General features: G+C 48.8%; 2 protein-coding genes across 2 annotated transcripts; one reads left to right on the plus strand and one right to left on the minus strand.

Annotated features, from left to right (window-relative positions):
* The first annotated feature begins 612 nt into the window (after window positions 1–612).
* Window positions 613–9,173, plus strand: sap30l (sap30-like). The gene is made up of 4 exons (XM_006631946.3): window positions 613–1,811; window positions 2,298–2,420; window positions 3,840–3,938; window positions 6,790–9,173. Exons 1-4 carry the CDS (start codon window positions 1,626–1,628, stop codon window positions 6,916–6,918), a joined length of 537 nt encoding a protein of 178 aa, XP_006632009.1. The 5' UTR covers window positions 613–1,625; the 3' UTR covers window positions 6,919–9,173.
* A 5,722-nt stretch (window positions 9,174–14,895) lies between these two features.
* On the minus strand, window positions 14,896–18,068 carry LOC102691681 (heart- and neural crest derivatives-expressed protein 1). The gene is made up of 2 exons (XM_006631949.3): window positions 16,597–18,068; window positions 14,896–15,447 (listed from the first exon to the last, which is right to left on the minus strand). The coding sequence occupies exons 1-2, from the start codon at window positions 17,071–17,073 to the stop codon at window positions 15,352–15,354; spliced, it is 573 nt and encodes a 190-aa protein (XP_006632012.1). The 5' UTR covers window positions 17,074–18,068; the 3' UTR covers window positions 14,896–15,351.
* Window positions 18,069–20,114: the final 2,046 nt, after the last annotated feature.

Consider the following 20,114-nt stretch of genomic DNA (forward strand, 5'->3'; position numbering starts at 1 on the left):
TGCACTGCGCCTCACGCAGTTGGGGAGACAGCCGAAATCATTTGAAAACCAAGCAACTGACAAACTGGTGAAACATGAGGGGATTTCCTTTGTTACTGCAGTTTCGTTTGCGCTGTTTTTTGGTCCCTTTTGTTATATTTAAAAGGGTGGAACTTGACCGAAAACAGGGTGAGATCAGATTCGGTAACGGAGCTAAGAGGGGGGAAGACGGACGGTGCGCAGTCAAAAATAACAGAATATCGTACACGCAACTGTCAGATGTCCGAAAAGCTTTTTTTTTCCAATCGTCCTGCGCTGGCATAATGTGATCGACGGCAATGTAATGTCATGATTAGTGACTGGAGTTGTTGTCGAACAAACACACACCGATTGCTCTGGCGATGGGATCGCAAGCGCTCCATGACAACATGCCTGCGCGAGCCCATTGTGGCCGCTTCCTGCGCGAGCCAGCCAGGCACCGACCCTCCTTTCAAAAAAAACAAATACGACCCGGAATCAAGGAAGTAAGACGTCTTGCGAGAGTGACGGGCCCGCCGACCAACCGGGGCGCAGCGTGCGAGCGCCGGCGCCCGCCCCCCCCGCCCCGCGACCAATCGCCGCTCGGGGGGGGCGGCACTTCCGCTGCCAGGATAGGACATGTTTTATTGTGCGATCAGTTTCACTGAAGACTCCTGCAGTTGTTTCTAAGTCCGTGAAATTCGGGTTTCGGTAGGGCAGATCGGCGGTTTTGAAGGAGGACGGGCACGTAGAGACTCGAAATACCCGGTTCGCCCGCAGGCTTGTCGGCGGAGCCTCGATACGTTGGCGCAGGGGTCCGTGTGCTGGCATTTAATCGGTACAGCCAGCTCAGCCGGCGGCGCAGAAGTGGAGTCGGGTAGAGTACTGCACTCAGCCTTTTTTCCCTCCCGATTCTCCTGTCACCTCGGCTGCGAACAGCCGCCGCTGCAGGAACTTCGGCCGCTTCTCGTTTTTCGGGGTCTGGCCGTGCGGCGCCGGTTTCGCCGGGTTCCCGGGCGCGGAGGTGTGGGCATGCCCCAGCGGGCCTGCGGTCAGCGGCAGACGCGGTGGAGAGTGAGGTTGTAACTGCTGCAGCCAGCGAGAGATCCCCCTCGCTCTGCGTTTTGCACTTGAATGTAGTCTGGCCTCGTACTTTTTTTACCTCGGTCCCTGTTTTTGGCTTGGTCTAGAAAGCTGTATCCGAACCAGCAAGTCGCTGTGTGATCACTGAAGAGCTTTTCGACTTTTTTTTTCCAATCGGAGAACAGCTTAGGCGTTATTTTTTCCACCTCAATCGTAGCCTTTTTTTTCCTCCCCAGACTTCATCTAGTCGCGTATCCTTAATCCTCTCTATCTGATATTCGCCCGGAGTTGTGTGTGTGTGTGTGTTGGTTTTGTTTTTTGCTGCTCCTGCCCTTTTTTTGTGATTGCGTCTCGCACGGCCGCCCTCTTCCAGCGCTCTGGTCTCCTCGTGAAAGAGTGCATGCTCGCTTGACTGAGGGAAAAAAAAAAGAAGAAAGGAAGAGGAGACGAAGAGGAGGAGGCCGGAACCGGACTGTGTGTGTGCGTGTGGTGTGTGTGTGTGTCTCTCTCTCGTCCCCCTCACCCGAGTCCGAGACAAAAGCAGCATGAACGGGTTCAGCACGGAGGAGGACAGCCACGACGGGCCGCCGGCGCCGCCGTTTTACGGCCAGAGCTGCTGCCTCATCGAGGACGGAGAGCGCTGCAGCCGCTCCGCCGGCAACGCCTCCTTCAGCAAGCGCATCCAGAAGAGCATCTCGCAGAAGAAGCTCAAGCTGGACATCGACAAGAGCGTAGGTGGACCCGCCGGCACGCCGCACGCTGGCCCCACGCCTCTTCCGCTTAGTCCGGGCTGGGGCACCCGGGGTGGTGGGGTGGGTGACGCCGAGGCTGACCCGATGTGCGCCTGGCGGCCTTTTCGCTTTTAAATGCCAAATCGCTGCGCACGGGTCGCCGCTGTAGTTCGGTCCGGCTCGGCTTGGAGCCCGCAGAGCTGACTCTCCCGGCTGGGGTCCCGCAGCGCCTGAGATCTGGTGCGGGCTAGTCCACGGCTCCTCCTCCTCCTCCCCCCTCCCTCTCTCCTTCAAACATGGCTGTTGCTAAGGAAGCCCCCCGGGTTGTCCGCGGCCGGGCCGGGAATGCCGATCCCGGCGCCGAGAGGGAGAGGCGGAGCGAGTCGCGCTGCGGGTATCTGTCCCGCAGCGGATCGGGGGGAAACACTGACGGCGTGTTTTGCGCTGGGCCCGAGTCCTGAGTGCTGTGCGTCTGCTTGCTCCTAGGTCAGGCATCTGTACATCTGCGACTTCCACAAGAACTTCATCCAGAGCGTCCGGAACAAGAGGAAGAGGAAGACGAGCGACGACGGGGGCGAGTCTCCTGACCACGACGTCGAAGTGCCAGAGGTACTGGGGGGGGGTGCAGGCGTATTCAGATGAAGCCGCAGATTAAAGCGAGCACTGGTGACAGACTGATAGGATGTGCGCAGGGCCTGACGTAGATGCTCAAGTGCAGCCGGTGTCCGAGTTCGGCAGTGGAAGGGCTTGTCGCCCGTGGAGGGCGGTCCTGCCAAAGTCACAGGCCTGATCGATGGGCTGGTGTACCCCAAAGGCGGGGACATCGGCAAGAAGCATGTGTCGAGTTTGACACAGTCCCTGAGGCGCTGCCGCAAGTGTGAGCAGCCTGTCTGGGTATAATTCCCTGCCCACTGCCTGCAGTGTGGGCGCAGCAGGGCTCTCTGCAAGCCAGTCAGGGGTCAGATGAGAAGAGGCCAGCCTCCCCATCTTACTGCAGCTAACAGTGTCTCACTGGCCCAGGACAGCTGGCCGCGCAGTCTGTTCCAGACATCCGCCTCCCGCTCCAGAAGGAAAGCTACGTGTTGGCCGTGCTCGAGCCGTTCGTGCTCAGATGTGTTTTGCCCTTCCAGCTGTGCGTCTTTCTCTTCAGCTCGCGGTTCCCGGCGCGGGCTGAAGCGCCGAGCACCAGCGGGGGGCGGGGTAGCCGGGGGAGGGGTCTTGTTCCGGGGCTCGCCGGGGCTCGGCGCGGCTCGCTGTCCTGCTTCAGTGTTTGTCAGCGGTACAGAACATGGCCTGAAGCCAAGGGGAGCACGGAGACTGTGTGAAACTCGAGAAGTGCCGGTCGCAGAACTGCGCTGTGTGCCGAAGGAAGCCCTGATCCCCGAGTCCTCGGACACGAGTCCAGGGCAGGTGTGGACGTTAGGTGTCCCCACGTCCTTCTAGCAGTGCTGCGGCTCAGTAGGAAAGATTTGGGAATTAATCTGGAAGCCACTTTAGACCTGCTTTTCTCCTTCAGAAATCTGCTGTGATGGAGGATTTTGAACACCTGTATCAGGTTTCGCCGATGGACAGCCCTGTGTGGGGTCTCGGCAGCTTTGTGTCTTCATGTGATCGGCACAGCCCTGTCTTCTGCAAGGCAGTCGGCAGTCCAGGCTGGAATTAACTGCGTTCTTGGTGAATTTCCTGCGAAACAACTAACCTCAAACCAATTGATAATTAAGCATAATGTTTTTGTATTTCAATTAGTTTTTGCTAAAAAAAAAAACATTTTTACTTCAGAGCCAGATTTGGATATACCCCCTATTGTTAAATAAGGCAAATCTGGTGAATGTGTGCTGCGCTGCGCTGCGCTGCGCTGCGTCCACGTGCTTGAAAAGTAACCAGTGCAGAAGCTGACACATCTTAATGAGGCCGCTGGCGCTCGATGGCGGCCTGCAGTATTCCATGGAAGACCACAGTTTGAGCTGTTTCAGCAGCAGTGCTAATGGATTGAAAGTCTTGACTGCTCTCTTTTGTGTTGTTTTGTAGGTTGACTTGTTTCAGCTTCAGGTGAACACACTAAGACGCTACAAGCGGCATTACAAGTTACAGACCCGGCCAGGCCTCAACAAAGCTCAGCTGGCAGAGGTAATGTGTATTTCTGAGTGCACACGCTGTCCGTTGATAGAGTCTGTAAGTCTTTGCTTCAGTTTCTAGACTGTCGTTTCTTTCTGAAAGCAGTGGCTTTTGCTCTGTAAAGCCTGGTTTTGGCCTGTGCGTTAGTTTCCATCTCGAAACTGAGATCTGGTGATAAAGTTTCTCCGTGAAGTTTGTTCCACAACAGACACAAATCTACAAATCGCCACAGCTTTCCATCATTATTGAATTCGACAGAAGTTTAAAAACTGCAACATAAAAGTTTGTCTCCAAAATAAATGGAGTTTGTCTCCATAGCAATAAAAATCATTCCAGCCTTGTCTGTAATAACCACGTACAGCCAAAAAAATTCAGTTATCATGGTTTATTGCTTCAGATGAACCCATTCGAGTTCTGCTGTGTAACCCTTGCATATCCTCAAAGTCGAGTCTTCCTTTTCCACACAAGGGAATGCCTGGCATTTTCTCGGACTTATTGCAGCAGTAAATATTGTTGTGCCCCGTGAACGGGGGGCTTCGGCATGTCCTGAACGAAAGGCAGAAAGTTCAGAAGCTTTTCATTCTTCCCTGAGGTCCACACTGGCTCGTTCACCCCTTTGGGAACTTATGATCATAATAATGCATTTGGAGCCCCCTCTGCAAAACATCTGTTTCCTGCTCCCCAAAGGTAATCTGGCAGCTGTGACTTCAAATCATTCTGGCTGAGGGCCAGTCGTCCATTAGAGAGAAAATTGTTCAGAACCTTCTTGTACAAACTTGTTTCTTGAAAAAATAAGCTTATTCCAATTAACTTTGCGGCGTATGCTGCTTTGCATCAGTACTCCCAGATGACAAACCGTTCGTGCTTTGTTGTCATAAGGACAGTTAACAGGCATTTTAAAAATATCAAACATGGACTCCCATCGCATGCAAGTTCCTAAGACTGGATTGCATTCCTTTAGCTTTAACGTTCACATTATAATTGTGTGTGACTTGACTACTGAAATGAGAAACAAAAGAAAATGATTTCCATCAACTGCTCAGAGCTCTGTGGCTTGAAAACGGATAATGACATCAGTTGGCTGTGTCAGTGATATAAAAAGCACCAGATCTTCTGGCCAATTATAAACCTTAAACCTTGCAAAGAAGACTATTATCTTTGCTTTTCAGTGCGAGTGCCAGAAACAGTAACCGTTTCAGACAAAGGCCATACGAAGACGGTAGAAGGGGTGCTTTTCCTTTTCTTCCAAAAAACAAGATGCGCTTTCTTTCTTTTTTTCCTGACAAGAAAATCAAATGCGTTGCACTGTGTTTCGCTACAGGCAAGGTCTACTGACATCTTGGTTAAATGACAAACCTTCCCAGCCTCCCCTGGGCCGCTGTGCATTGCGGTGTGAAGACAGGCGTGGGGAAGGAGCTCGTTAGGACACAGCTTGTGGCCTAAATAAAAGGCCTCGTAGGGGGAAAAGGGAGATTCCTGTTCATACACATTTTAATGCTGAAAGGTTCATGCAGAACTCTTTTATGCCAATGCCAGTTTGTCATGAAAATGCTAAATCCTCAACAGCACTGTGGTCTCTCAAATAGACGGATCTACAGATCCCTCACATGTACCATCTCCGCTTTTTAACCATGGTAACTGCAACTACCTTGGCTGCACAGCCTCATTATATCCAATTTAGCTGTTATATAAACAGGCTCAGTCAGAAGTTTGGATGTAGGCTGTACAGAGAGACTGGGGGAGAGAACAATATCATTCTTTCTTCTTCTCTCTAATCCCTCGATTCACGAGTACTCCAGAGTGTATGAGTATTCCCCAAACACAGATAACCTGTGGCTGGCAAAAAAAAGTGCAGCTAAGCATTATTACAAAATTATCATCAAAGGACCATCTTGTTTAAGACAACCGGTGCCAAATTCTGTTACTGCATACGCTGTCAGGCACAAGGACTATAAGATTTTGCAGGAGTGCAGGGATCCACAGTAGTTCTGGTGCTGGCTGGAGTTTTTTTTTCTTGCACGCAAGTATCCCACTACGTTACTTTGCGCTGGTTTGAAATGTACAGTGGGGTGAAGCTGTTGAAATCGAACCCGGTGTTGCTCAGTCAGGGGTTTCCCTTGTCGTTCTGGGAGTCGGCACGATGCACGCCACCCCGCAGGAATCGAGCAGTAAACCGCACTGCCTTTCAGACCCTGTGTGAAGTTACTGCTGCGACGCTGGCTTGGCGTACTTGAAAACAGCACATTATCTACTGCGGTCTGGCTGGCGCTGGGGGCGGGCCCGGCGCTAGTGTCTGTGCCCAAGGAACATTGAAAAGGCCTGCCAAGTAGTCACTCCAGCCATAAAAGTCTCACAAAAGAATCTCCCTGCAGCAGTCTCGTTTGGATAAATTGTGTCATTGATTTGTTTGAAAGGCCTGTTGGCCACTGTCTTTCTGGGCAGCATTAAAGAAATAAGACTCCCTGTACAGGGCAGTTCTTACTGAACTCAGGCTGCACGCTGTTGTTCACATTGTCCCGATGAGGCAAAAGTGGTGTCTCTGTCTGAAGGTGAATGTGTTCTAGGATCAGGAAGGGCCAGAATTTCTACAAGCACCTGCGGGTCAGTAGACTGGAGATGTTCTGTCTCCAGCCTGTCCTGAGGCCAGCTCAGCCCTCAGCGAGGACGTCTCGTGCTCGTGTGAGGTTTCCCGATATCTGCTAGGACAGGGACTAAAGATCGCGAACTTGACCTGAACTTGTGCAAAGAGAGAAGCTGCAGTTCTCCTTGGAGAAAGGCGGTGTCTTCACTTAACATTTTAAAGACAGAATTTTAACCTATCCTCCCTACAGAAAGCATTAACAATGTCTCTTCTTTGTTTTAGACTGTTAGTCGTCACTTCAGGAATATTCCTGTGAATGAGAAGGACACACTGACCTATTTTATTTATATGGTGAAGAGCAACAAAAGCCGTCTTGATCAGAAATCAGAAGGCAGCAAACAGCTGGAATAAGGTCACTGGGTTGTAAAGTACCTGAGGCGGACGGACATGTCAGAAACGAAGAAGCTCTTGTTCAGCCAAACATTAAGACTGTTCCGGTCGAAAAGGGTATAGCTATAATGTGAATATATATGTACAAAAAATAAACTTTTAACTGAACGTGGCAGAAGAAGAAGATGTAGTGTTGCTGCAGTAAGAGTGTGTTTTTATTTTTGCTGCCGGGGTGTCGGCCCGCGGTGCTGCACTCGCAGGCCGGCGCGGCGAACAGCAGTCGGGTTGGCTGGGGAGGAGAGCTGGGGGCCGGCAGGGGGGTCCGCTCACGCCCTGCTCCAGCAGCCGTGGGGATGGGGGTATCTGAGCGCCTGCAGCTTCCCAGCAAGTGACCTGCACTCCCCCACTCTCAAGGTGTCTCGCAGCGATGACCTCGGCTCCTGTTGATCATGTCTGTTGATTTTGCTGTCGGTCGTTGAACTGGAAATCATGAAATGCTGACTAAAACAAGAGCCACCTTTTTCTGAAATGCCACACAAGCCCGTTCCTTCCTTTTATTTATTTTTTTATGTGAGACTGGATGATGGAAGAGGCAGAATTTGATTTTGGGAGGGGGTTGTTACCGTCATTTAATCCAGCCCAGCTCTGAAGGGAGACCTGTGTCTCCAGTTGGTATGAGATGACGCTGGGCCCACTGCTGTTGGTCTGGAACTTGAGAAGAGTAAAGCTGCCCTTTACTCGTTCAGCAAATGCTCTTTGGACCTGCCAAGGCTAGAAAGGTTTCCACAATGCAGAACATGAGACTTTGCAGTCTCGTAGACAGATACTGCTTTTAAAGCTTTGCACAGTGTGGGGGTATCTTCTTCCCAGGTATGGTTTTACACGGCGTTTTGGAAAATTAAGTATGAAAGAATACACTTCCGACCAGCTGATGTTTTTAAGATGTACATTGTGTAAATGACGGAGGTTGGTGCTGTATCTCTTCACCATTTGTGATTTTCCTTAATTAACCCAGTTCTGAATAGACAGGCGTGACAATCGCGAGGGGTTGATCAGAAGAATTACCTTGTTTTCAAAGTAAAATACTTAGTGGAACACTTAGTGGAAATATTACAGCATGTGAAACAATGAAACTCTTATTTTTATTTCCGTTTATGGTTTAAGCTCCGTGGAGCATGTGTAATATCGAATTCCTGGTTGTGTTGCTTTCATTTTTTTACTAGGTTATTTCAAATGTGTTGCCTACACATGTACAGTTAGTAATTTTAGCAGCACAAACTTTAGTTTTTCTTCCTGGTGGTGTTGGGTCAGGAACTGTGGAAGTGGAGTGGCGCTTGCCCAAGGACAGGCCTTTCCGGACTGCGGGAATGGCTCTTCTGCTGCGCTTCGTCCGAGCACATGGCGAAACGTCCGGGTGGGAATGCACTGCGATGAAAGGACTGTAGAGCACAAGACTGTTCTTAGAATCCTCTCGCAGCCCAGGTTAATGGGCTGAACCACTAGCTACACTGTGGGCTGAAGAGCATCATCTCCTTTCCTCCTGGGCTGGAACTCAGCTTTGTTTAAAAGCTGTGGTGTTCCTGGGTTCAGTGAGGTTATTTTTCCTCTGGCGTGATGTTGGCTCAGAAGACCCTGCGGGAGAATCGCACCGGTCCCGGTTGTTGATGAAAGGGTGGATCGAAGGAGCCTGTTCCAATTCGACGGCCGAGTACGCGATCAAGTGGCCTCTTGTTCAGTTGGTACTCAATGGGATTTTTTACAGAACACAAAAGCCAATGTAATAGAAAAATGGGTCTGGTAGCAATTTCCATTTCAATCCATGCCTTTATTTGAGTATATTTTATTAATCTGGAAAGAGATCAACCATGCATATACGCTGCATATATTGGACACAAAGTGGTTCTTACCATGTGATGAACAAGATGTTGTTCCGACAGAGGGGCTGGACGTGCTTGGCAGGCCTCAGTCCAAGATGTAATGCCTTAGTATGGGGTTTTGTTAGCCTCATTATATTGGAGGCTTTGTATTTAAGACTGTATGTACGAAGTGAAAGAGCTTTTGTCCCCACAACACTTGCTGTATCTTGATGAAGTGTTGATACCCGTTACAGCTGTGCTAGTACACATTAGTGCTGTATACGTTTTGCTGTTTTCTTTTGTTTAAAGGTTTTGTAAGATGTAAACACACTGGCTGTGCTGTCCTACAATTTGCTGTACTAAACTAGATTGAGGTAGACACCGCTTACTGCTTTTAATAAATGTTCTGTGTATAGTAAACCGGTGGTGTTGTGTCATTGCTGCTGATGGGTCCTGTGCCAGTGTTGTGTTGCCCACAGTTTGGCCGGGGCAGTGTTGTACCCCCGCTGTCCTGGTTTGGGGGTTCAGTGGTGCTCTCTCGGCTGCTCAGATCCCCAGTGCGGGGGGCTGGACCAGCTCGGGGCTCTGGGGTCCGTTACCCTGGAGACCAGAAGAGCCAGGCCGTCTGGGAACAGCTCCTCAGGAGCAGCATGGGGTCAGTATTTCTTGACTGTTTTATCAATTTTCTCCCGATCTCAGGTTTGTAATGTGAATTCTTGCTGTGTGTTTGTTTTTTTTGAGTCTCTCAATATCGTATGCAGTTTTTTATTTCTTATTTTCTTCACTCACTGTGTATTATTGATATCTTCCCACACAAGACTCTTTTATTAATTTCTGCAAAGGCATCTTCTAAATGCTAGGATGTATATGTAATTATAAATGTTTTTTTTGTCAAAGCTTTTTCAGTTTCCTCCCTGTGACTTCGAATGTTACACGTCTCTTAACGCGCGTCCTTTGTTTTTTAAACTGCTGGGTTCTGTTTCTCAAGTATTAAGTACGTGCAGCGCGCCTGCTGCAGTGGTTTTTATTCAGCTGTTTGTCTTTCAGTGTAAACCAGTGTTCCAACCATCAGCAGTGCACCTGCAGTCGAGTATCAGACGTGCGCTTGCTCTCCCGTGAACCTGTTGCCCGCACTCCGGCAAAACAGCGGTCCGCCTCTATAGCGCATCACTGATGCGGCCACACGGGGGCAGCATTGTGCCCACGAGTGAATTCCCTCTGCCTCGCATCCGCCTGATCATGCACTAGCGGCGGTGAAGTGGCACCGCCGTTGTAATGTAGTTGTTTGCTGGATACTGTTGCACGATTGTGCGTTTATATTATATCGATGCCCTCGATGGGCCGCCAGTAAATTGCCTTGCAGAGTCGCACGCCGATATGAAGGGGCGTGCCTGCAGCGCCGCAGACGGGGTCCAGTCCGGGACAAAGTCCGCTGCGGTCTTCAGCACAAATACTCACACCGCCGCTGTCGGAAACGCTGTGAGTGCAGAGCTCGCTTGACTACAGCTGACCGCTCCAGTGAGGAGCAGCCTGTCGTGAAGTCTCGGACTTGAGCGTGTTCAGAGTACTACATCCAGCTGGGGCTGCACACTGGTGGTGGTGGAGGGGAGTCCCCATTATATGTAAAGCGCTTTGAGTGGAGCGTCCAGAAAAGCGCTATATAAGTGTAAGCAATTATTATTACAAGCACAGCTGTGTCTTGAGCTGGGCAGGTAATCTTATTTTACCCAGTTCTTATTAGGAACAGATCACACTGTAAGGGACTAAACTTTCATTTCGCCGGCTCTGTATTTCCCGCACCTTAAAGGTGGTCGCCGAATAAACACGTTTGCTACAGTCTCGTGTTAATCGGGGACGAGCCCCTCCCTTTCCCCTGCCGAGAGAGCAGCCCAGCCCGGCCCGGCCCGGCCCGGCAGAGCTCGGCATCAGAATTAGCACGGGAATACCGCGGCTGGGTCGTTTCAAACAGTCAACCATGCTAGCAGGCATGCAGGTACAAATAGCATTTCCTTGGGTTTAAACTTTCTGAAAGGTGCCTGTTAGGGCGTGCCTCAGTATACTGTCCATTCCGAGCGCAAATAGATATACACCTACAGTACGCTGCTGCGCCAGAGCTTTGCATTGCTGCTGTGGGCTGGTTTTACTGTTTTTTTATGCGCAAACACAGTTCACTAGCCGTCTAATCCACGGCAGTGGGCTTTAAACCGCTCTTCCTGTCGGATGTGTATTTTTGGTGCGGAAATCTTGTCTTTCTGGAGGTGCAGCGAGGAGAAGGAGCATCAGCCCGTGGCAGTGAGGCAGTCGGAGGTGATTGGTGGGTGTGACCGATGGGCTGCTACAGCACTCCAGGCTGGCTGTTCATATACAGTTGAACTTGATGCGTTGTGATCAAGTCTTTAAACACCCTGGTCCGTGTGACGTGAAGATGCTTAAAAACCCGTCTCGATCGTTTCTCGCCAAAGCTCGTCCGTGTCAATAAAAAAGCTGTTACAATAGTAGAAACCACACAGGGGGGCTTAAATACACAGTTCACAACATATATTGTGATTGCTGAATGTGTCTAGGGCGTCTTGAGAATTGCGCACAAGAGCGAATATATCACTTAGACCAAAGCTACATAGGAGCGCTGTTGATTGTCAGTTTACATGCAGGTAGACCGAGTGACACATGTATTCCACCATTAACACCTTTAGTCGTTTAGATTTATTATTGTTAATACTAAGGAGACAGTGTTATGGAAGTTGTTATTGCAGAACAACGCCAGATTATTGCTCGTGTGAAGTTAAAGTGGTACACACTAGTTTAGACAACGCGACTTTTGAAGTCGCTTTTAAATGGTGTATTCACGTATCGTGTCGTTGCCGATTTTTACAAACCTACTGTAAGTGTTTGCAGTCGGGGGTTTGCGCCCATGGACCACAATCGTGGTATCGTTTTCGGTTCGCCTGCCTTCCCCGCACGGAAATTTGCGGAAACTGGCGGTGAGGAGGTCGCCCTTCAGGCTGTGGTTTCGGGTCCGGCCTGTGTGACTGTTCGGTGCCCATTCAGGTACACCCCGGAGAGACGCGGCGGCGGGGTTATGAACAGGGCTGGGCCTGGTAGTTCGATATGTTCCCTCTCCTAGCGACATTATTCGCCTGCCCTGCCCTGGGCAGTATGAACCGCTGACCTGGCGGACAGGTGCCCGAGGTGCGAGGGAAGGCGGTGATGTTTCTGATGGCTCGGGTCATGCCAGACGGCGGCTTATTTGCGTGGTTTACACGCAGGAAAGAGCCCTGCTTGCACCCCTGGGCTATAAAGTTCACTGATGTACAGTTGCTAGATTGCTGGTAGTAAAACTACACAGTTATTATTAAGGTGTTATTTTGGGATTTGTAAGTAATAACCAAGCGAATTAAGACCGATGACGCCAATGCCATCCATCGACCCTCGTAAATTACATAAAAGGCTTAATCTGGCTGGTTCGTACTAACGTGATGAGAACAAAGGAAAATAACTATAAAATACAACTTCCCACATGACAACAGGCCCTAAATCAAAACCTTTCAGTGTATAAGGACATGTATATTAATACGGTTTGTTGTTTGCACTATTTTTTTTTCTAAGACGAGCATTTAATAAAGTTCAGCTAAAGGTTGATATCCCGTGGGTATCCTCGTGCAGTCCTAAATAGGGGTTAAGTTTGCTTTTTTCCTGTCGTTTCCAGTGTCTAACGATGAAGTATATTTAATGGTAGCGTTTCACAGCTGAAGCTCCCGGGACGCGACGCAAAGCCGAGGGTGGGACTGAGCCCCGCCGCGGGTCCCGTGTTCTCACAGCGAGAGCGGAGCTCGGGTTACCAAGCAGTAGGGAGACCTTGCCGGGGCGAGCCTGATCGATCTTTGCCTGATCGATGAAGGCCGGGTGAGAAAGTCCCGGCGATCAGCCCTCCCGCAGGCCCGGGGGCTGTGCAGCACAGTCTGCGGCTAATGAGGACCCCCGCGGGGTCAGACAAGCCCCAGCCCCCTGGCTGCCCCGAGCGCCCACGCAGGGGGAAGCACACTGGGCCGCTCTCCGTGGCCGCCCTCCCCTCAGGACCGTCGCACCCGGGGGCTGCGAGCTGCGTGGCTTTAATTCACGACTGCAGTCCTATTTTACTCGCATTTCCCAAAGTTGGGACGTTACTTCGAACATCGTTTCGCATAACAGGCTCAAATATCGGATTTTGTGTTCTCGTGTTTATTGACTTGATCTGTTGGCAGAAATGAAGCGAGTTCTGCATGGCATTGTGGCCAAAGTCCCATTATTATTATTATTATTATTATTATTATTATTATTATTATTATTATTATTGCTAGTATGTGGGGCATTTTTGTTCCGTTTTTCTATCTGAGTTTCAGATCGAGCCTCTTTAATTTTTACCTTTTTCTTTTCTTTTAACTTTGCGGCATTGATTGGTAGATCATCTAAACTCGTGTTTCCTGGGGTCTTCACACCGGTTTTCACGTGCATTGATTGATACTGTTTTACAGTTTTACGTTTTGTCTGGTTAGAGATTTAAGTGAAATGCTGATGTCGTTAGTAACTCTATAACGCATATATACCCCTACAGTTAATACGACAGTGGCCCTCCGGATGGACCGAATCGAGCATTCTCTCGTTTGAAACATTTGGTCTTGGCGAGTAAATTAAACCGCTCCCACCCTGTCCGTAAGGCTGCCGGTTCGCTCAGCACAGTTACCATTTTTTTAACTTCCATCGATCGGCTCTGAAACCCACATGGTGGTAATTTAGTCGTTCAAGTTCCAGCACGATGTGATTTCGCTATTTCTGAAGGAAACGATAACCGATGTAAAATCCTACCATAAAACACAATCAAGCCGATGATATTTTGCCCATAAATTAAAGATGAGTCGTACGGCGTTTCTCACAAAACATGTTTTGTTTCAGTTCCTTTGTACAGTATGTGACCACTTTCCACCCAAATGACTCTGGACGATATATTCGCTGGCTCTTAGAACAAGTGCAAGAGTCTGAAACCGCGCTCGGCGCAGGGAGGTGAAAAGGGCCGGAAACTGGGACGGTGCGTGTTCTGGTGACACCGGTTGTAACGTGTCGGGTGCTCCGTCAGCGGTCCAGATGGGGGCTGTCACGGGTACCCCCGTCCTGGACGAGTCTGATGTCACCCAGGAATCCCGCGCGGCTCCGCGGAGTCTCATCAGCAGCGCGCTGGAGATAAAGAGGCCGTCGCACGGAGGGTAAATAAACAGGGGTGGGGAGGAGGAGGGGGCAGTTATCGGCCACAGCGGGCTGGCGAATGGATTTCAGTTCGGCCAGTTCTGAAGGACCTGGGTGTGCGGGGCGGGTCACCTAATCATCAGGCTGCTCTCACTCATCTAGGCCTAATAATGCCGAAATCTCACATTCTGAAACTTGCTTGTTAGCTGTCACCTACACATATATGTGTGTTATATATGCGACACACTGTGGTGACGCGGAGCTTCAGTATGTTTGAGCAGACCGACATCTATTGTAATAGTATTGGGCAAAACACGATGACATTAAAACAGCTATAACTACAGTATAGTGTGATGATGCCGATGAAAATTGCAATTATTAGCAGTAGATGTTGTAAGAAGATATTCCGCATTAGGGGACATAGTTGGCGCAGCTTTTTCTCACTAATAATCAGCGAGTACGACACCTGGCCGGTAGCGCGACGCTAGAAATGTTGCGCAAAAACACCGCTTCTCCTTTGCTCATTTCTTCTGTCGGCACCGGCTTTCGACAAACACAAAATTAAATGTCAAAGGGATCTCTGCGAACGTGTCAAACGGCTCAGAATGTCAGAATATTATACCTTTAATAATCATGACAGCATGCCCGCCGGTACACGGTGAAAGTGTAGGATTAAAGTTAGTAACTCATTTTGACCCTGTGCTTTGAAAAGCTCGCATAATAATAATAATAATAAATTCGCAGTGATGCCATAGGCTTTCCATGTTATAATAGATACAGATAAATCTCAGCTGTTTCTTTCAAATAATAAATTATGACGCTCTAGGTTAAATAATAATTTAAGAGATGGTGCAAACATGAAATAAATGGGTGTTTCGACATGAGTAATTAATGGGTAATCCGTGCAATGCGTTTAGATGTATCGTGAATTTCATTTTTCTATTTATTTCACTAGAAACAAGAATACGGAGAGACACACTGGAGGTAGATTGAGACATTCGAATACCACGGATACAGCGTGCGGCTCGTCCGCAGCCGAGCGCGGCCCGGACTGGCCCACGATCCAGACCTCCCGAAACCCACCCGTGCACACGCCTGAAATGTTCTCGCCGGCCACGGTGCGGGCGCAGTCGTATCTGCGGTCCTTGTGACTGGGCCTGCATCTCGGCAAGAGAAGAAGTTCAGGTTAGCCGGGAGCGGGGTGTCCGCCGGAGAGGAGCGCTCGGTTTGCCTCCCGAGACGGGCCCGCTGCTCCCTGCGGGCTGAAACCTGCCTCTTGACCGCAAAGTCGCCCGCTCCGGGAGTCCAAGTGGTTGTATTCCAAGTCTCTGGCGCCTGTATACCGAGTCTTTCTGCGGGGGGGCCGCTCCGCCAGGTACTTTCACTGGTTGAGCTCCAGAGCCCAGACCTGCTGGGGCCAGCCTGTGCGACCTTTCAGTCTCTTCTCGCCGGCCAGAGAGCCCGGAACACCTTCGTTCTGTGGGAAGAAGAGACGCGCTTCAGAAACCTCGAACAGCCTCCAGGGCAGAGCCGTCTCCGCCGCATTGCAACCGTTTGAGCGAGGCACCCCAAAAAAGGGACGTCACTTTTTAAATGCTCCTTACATTTATAGATTTTGCTTTTTATTTCACCTTTTGGCCATGCTGAGGTCCGAGTCAAAATAATTTGGCCGATAACATTAAAAAATATATATACTGAAAAACAGGATATCATATAATTCCCAATATACTACTGATTAAATTAAATAAACCTAATTGTATTAACCTTAAACGAATTAAATTTGTTTTCGTTTTTTCACAAATATTTTCTTAAATAACAATTTCGTAAATCAGTTTTACAACGCAATATTGAACACTGACACAAATTAAAATCTTTTTTTTTTTAGTTTTTAAAGTCTCATTCAGCTTTATTCCTTGTTTTCGTTCACGTATATTTTTTCTGTGTTCTGAAATGTTTTAATCTGAAACTAGTAAGCGACTAATCGAGGTTTTGAAATATAACCTCGCTTTTGTCGATTTCGAGGTAACGTTTTCTTAATGCGCACTTGAAAATACAGAACTTAACGGGAAAATAAATTTGTAATTGAATCAAATATGTCTTCATACATCAACACTAGGCACAAAATAATGTAAAAACCGTTTTTAATAATACTGGTACTACGCCTTGGGTGAGACACAGATGAAGTCAGTTTTATCTCCGAGCCCATTAGCAGTATTAATAACAGCAAATAACATATTGAAGTCGCTTTTTCTCACACGAACAGTACGATTTTGTCGTAGGCACAGGAAACACATCTGAAAAACATTGCTCGAAAAACGTTATTATTTGTTGAATTTAATCAATAAATTTAAGAGAGATTTATTTTCACTTGAAATTACTAAGAACACATGCACACGCGTATACAGGCCTGGGTGACATACTGGAAACTTCAGCGGCGCTCAGACAGGGACAAGAGTATTGGAAGAGTAACAGTAGGATAACACTCCGGGCCGGTTTTACCTCAAATTGATCAGATTACCTCAGTTGATCACAGTCTTGAAGTGCGCATATACAGTATCACGTGTGCTAATACGGGTTTTATCATTTAAAAATAATTTTAAAAAAAAACTTTTTAAAAATGCCTCACCGCTTCTCGTTTTCTTTTCAGGTCTCTGTTGTCGAATTTCTTGATTTCAGCCTTAAACCCCTCCGTTTCCCCAGCGTCTTTCGCCAGCACGTCCATCAGGTACGCGATGTAGCTGGTCGCCAGTCTCAGGGTTTTGATTTTGGACAGCTTCGTGTCCGCGGGGACGTTCGGGATGCACTCTCTCAGCTCGGCAAAGGCGCTGTTGATGCTCTCCGTCCGGCGTCGCTCCTTCTTGGGCGCGGAGACCCGTCTTCTGCCCATCCGCCCGTCCAGCGCCTCCAGCTGACCCTGCTCCGGCGCCGGGCCCGGGACCACGAACTCCGAGCCGTATGAAGGCTGGAGGTGCAGCTCTGGAGTGACCTCGCCATGATTGACCACCCAGCTCTGAAAGTAAGGGTTATCCTGGTGGCACCGGGACACAAACGGGAAAGGTTCGCGCATCAGGTGGTGGTGCTGGTAGCTCCCGATCAAATTCATGTCGGCAGCTGGCTGGGGAAACAGAGTCCGGACGAACCCCGCCTGAAGCCGAGTGTCTTCTCCCCTCTCGCAGCTCGAACCTCGCCTTTACAGGGTCTCCATGGGCGAACCCGAAGGGGGTGGCGAATTCTCAAACTCGGGGGTGCAGCAGGATCACGAACTCGTCGCGGCGTGTTAGAAAATAGCCTGAGAGCATTTTCACAAAGCAGCCCTTTTCCGCGTGTCGCCTGTGTTGAAATTAAAAACCGGCACTGACATACTGTCAGTCAGTGTGAGAGAAATAAAGGATATATGAGTGTGAGTGAGAGAGAGAGATTCCGATCTGCTGTGCGGCAAAGTTCCTTGTTCTGCTGAATCGCGAGGTTGCAAATTTAACCCTTCTGAAGGTGAGGAGGCCCACGCTTATATGGTGTAGAAACAGGGCGCTGTGCAGCTGACCAATGGAGAGGGCGACAGGGGATGAGGGAGGAGATCTGACGGCCCTGACAGACCCGCAAGGCTAACGGTACAGCCCGCAGACCGCTGCGCGCCGACGCACAAGGCAGCAGTGAAACCTTTAAACGGCGGACGGTGACACAGGCGACGATGCCTCATATATCCCCAAAACGCAACTTGCTGGACAAGTGTCGCACTGTTTGGTTTTGTTTTTTTTTTCCCGTGACTTCATAGTTATTTTTTCATTTTTATCTAAAAGACCTGGTGTTAAAAAAAAACCCTTTCGCCTTTGTGCTGAGAACGCAATATGAATTTATTCGCATGTCGAGATGCCCCTGGTTTGAATAATAAAAGCCTTTGCCAGCAGACACGGCTCCGCGAGCGCGTGACGGGTCCTGTGCTGGGAGGCCAACGGAATGACCAGCCGGTCCGGCCGCAGCGGCAGCAGGGCTCGGAGAGGCCGGACTTCAGAACCACAGGGCAAGGGGCGAGATACAGCCACAGAGCGTCTTCAAGCGCCCCCAGCATAAAATAACAACAACAACAAGAAGAAGAATATTATAATTATTATTATTGTTGTTGTTGCTGTTGTCTGATTATAATAATTACATAGTAATAATATTTATATATAATAATAATAACGAGGTTCATATTATTAACAACCCTGAAGATTATTATCCCCATAACCTTATCAATATAAATATAATCGTATTATATAAAGTATCCTGATACTTTTCAAAGGCTTTTCTTCAGTTATTAGGATCGAAGACTGTCGGAAAATGTCTGTTTTTTTTTAAATTGGAGATCCTGACCAAACGGACTCGAGGAAGCCGAACGGCGCCCTCTCCTTTTTCAAGTTTATTTTCTTACGTTCAACAAAACACGAAATGTCGTTAATTGCTACTGAAAAGATGGGGATTATTGTATATAAAATTCCCAGTCAGTGTTTTCTGTGACGAGCCGAACACCGGCGGAGTTGTGTCACGGCCCTGAGGTCGTTTCCCAGCTGTTTTCCCAGTTTCCGGGGGGTTTCGGACACTCGGGATGCACGAACACGTGGGTCGAAACCTCTGTACGAGGAGATCTGTTGCGTCGGGAGAAAAGTTCCTGAATTTTACCGAAAGCCCGAGTTTGAGTGTAGTCTTCAGTCCCTCATCTAATATCCGAAGACAACACGCACTTGCAGAGACACGGCTCGGGTTCCAACAGTCCACTCGAACTTCCTAACCTGTCTGTTAAATGTGAACGACTAAAAAAAAAACTTTGATTTTAATTCCGTTGTCTGTTCGTTTTTTTTGTTGTTGTTGTTGCATTTTTAAAAAACTAAATTGTATGAACGGGTTCTAATAAATTATAGATACAATCATTTGACGTTAAAGCAATAATTTGGTGTCGTTTTTACTTAACTAAAGAAATACATTGCGAATTCGCTATTAAAATTGAGAATTTAATACCAATGCCATGGTGACGGACTCTTAAGGGTATGAAATCCATTATATAATGCCCCCGATTTCATTCCAGGTCAGTTTAGCCAATACGCCTGGACTCGGGTTCGAGTACTGTGTGTACAGTATGTTCTCTTTCCACGGGTCAAAGGCGCGCAGATCCCCGCGGCCTCTCTGTCATCTGTTCGCATTTTCCCCCTATTAGGCGAGTCCAGCAGCCAGGCCTGGTGACACCTCGCTTGCCGGCCGCCAGGCTAAACTGACCCACGCGTTTGTCTTGCGTGAGAAAGAACGATCAGACCTTATGAAAGAAAGCAATAAACGAAAAGCAGCGAAGCCCCTTCGCTCTGTTGCCCGAGAGGCCCGTATCGATGCATCACCTGCACCGTGCAGAGCCGGCCTGAGCTGCAAGCGGGTCCCCCACTGCACGTCACGCGGTGCCCGCTGTGGGAGCTGGGCGCGCGTGCGAACCCACCGGCTGAAGGGGGGCGCGCGGGTTATCGCTCCCGCCGCGCGAGACCTGTCCCCCCTCGGCCCGACATTCCTCCACTGCGCGCGCCGCGCACGGCTGGCTTATCTGCAGGAGACGAAAACATTATCCCATTACATTACATGACCTTGACGCTATTTAGAAACCATTTACTGCATTTCTTATCTAAATATAGCAATAAATCAGCGCTCCCCGGTTCCAGTTAAACAGATATTCCGTGAAAAGCGGCTCTGCACAGCCACTGTTTATATTACAGAGAAGGTACAGATTTTGACTGTCTTCTCTCCTCTCATGTCAGCGGACGGCATCAAATAAGTATCCGCTCTTTCGCCGACTGCAAATTTCACGATTCAGTTTTAATGACAACGGCAATAATGCAAGCGACGTCTGTCGTGATTCTCTCCGGAGGACCAGACAGAAATCGGGAGTGTCTTGGCGATAACTTTGTCAAGACAAAGCTTTCTGACAAAACGACCCTACAAAATGATGCAGAATTCCATATTGGGATCTTGCTAATTATCCCTTCACAACAGACATTATTGTACAATGTCAATGTCTTGTATATGTATACAAAGTATTGTATAATGTCAATTATAATGTATAATTGTATAAACCCTCACACCTGAAGAAGGCTCCACGACCGAAACGTTGTGTTTTCTTTCTTCTTTTTT

The sequence above is a fragment of the Lepisosteus oculatus genome, chromosome 11 (assembly GCF_040954835.1).
Source record: "Lepisosteus oculatus isolate fLepOcu1 chromosome 11, fLepOcu1.hap2, whole genome shotgun sequence".
Taxonomy (NCBI): domain Eukaryota; kingdom Metazoa; phylum Chordata; class Actinopteri; order Semionotiformes; family Lepisosteidae; genus Lepisosteus; species Lepisosteus oculatus.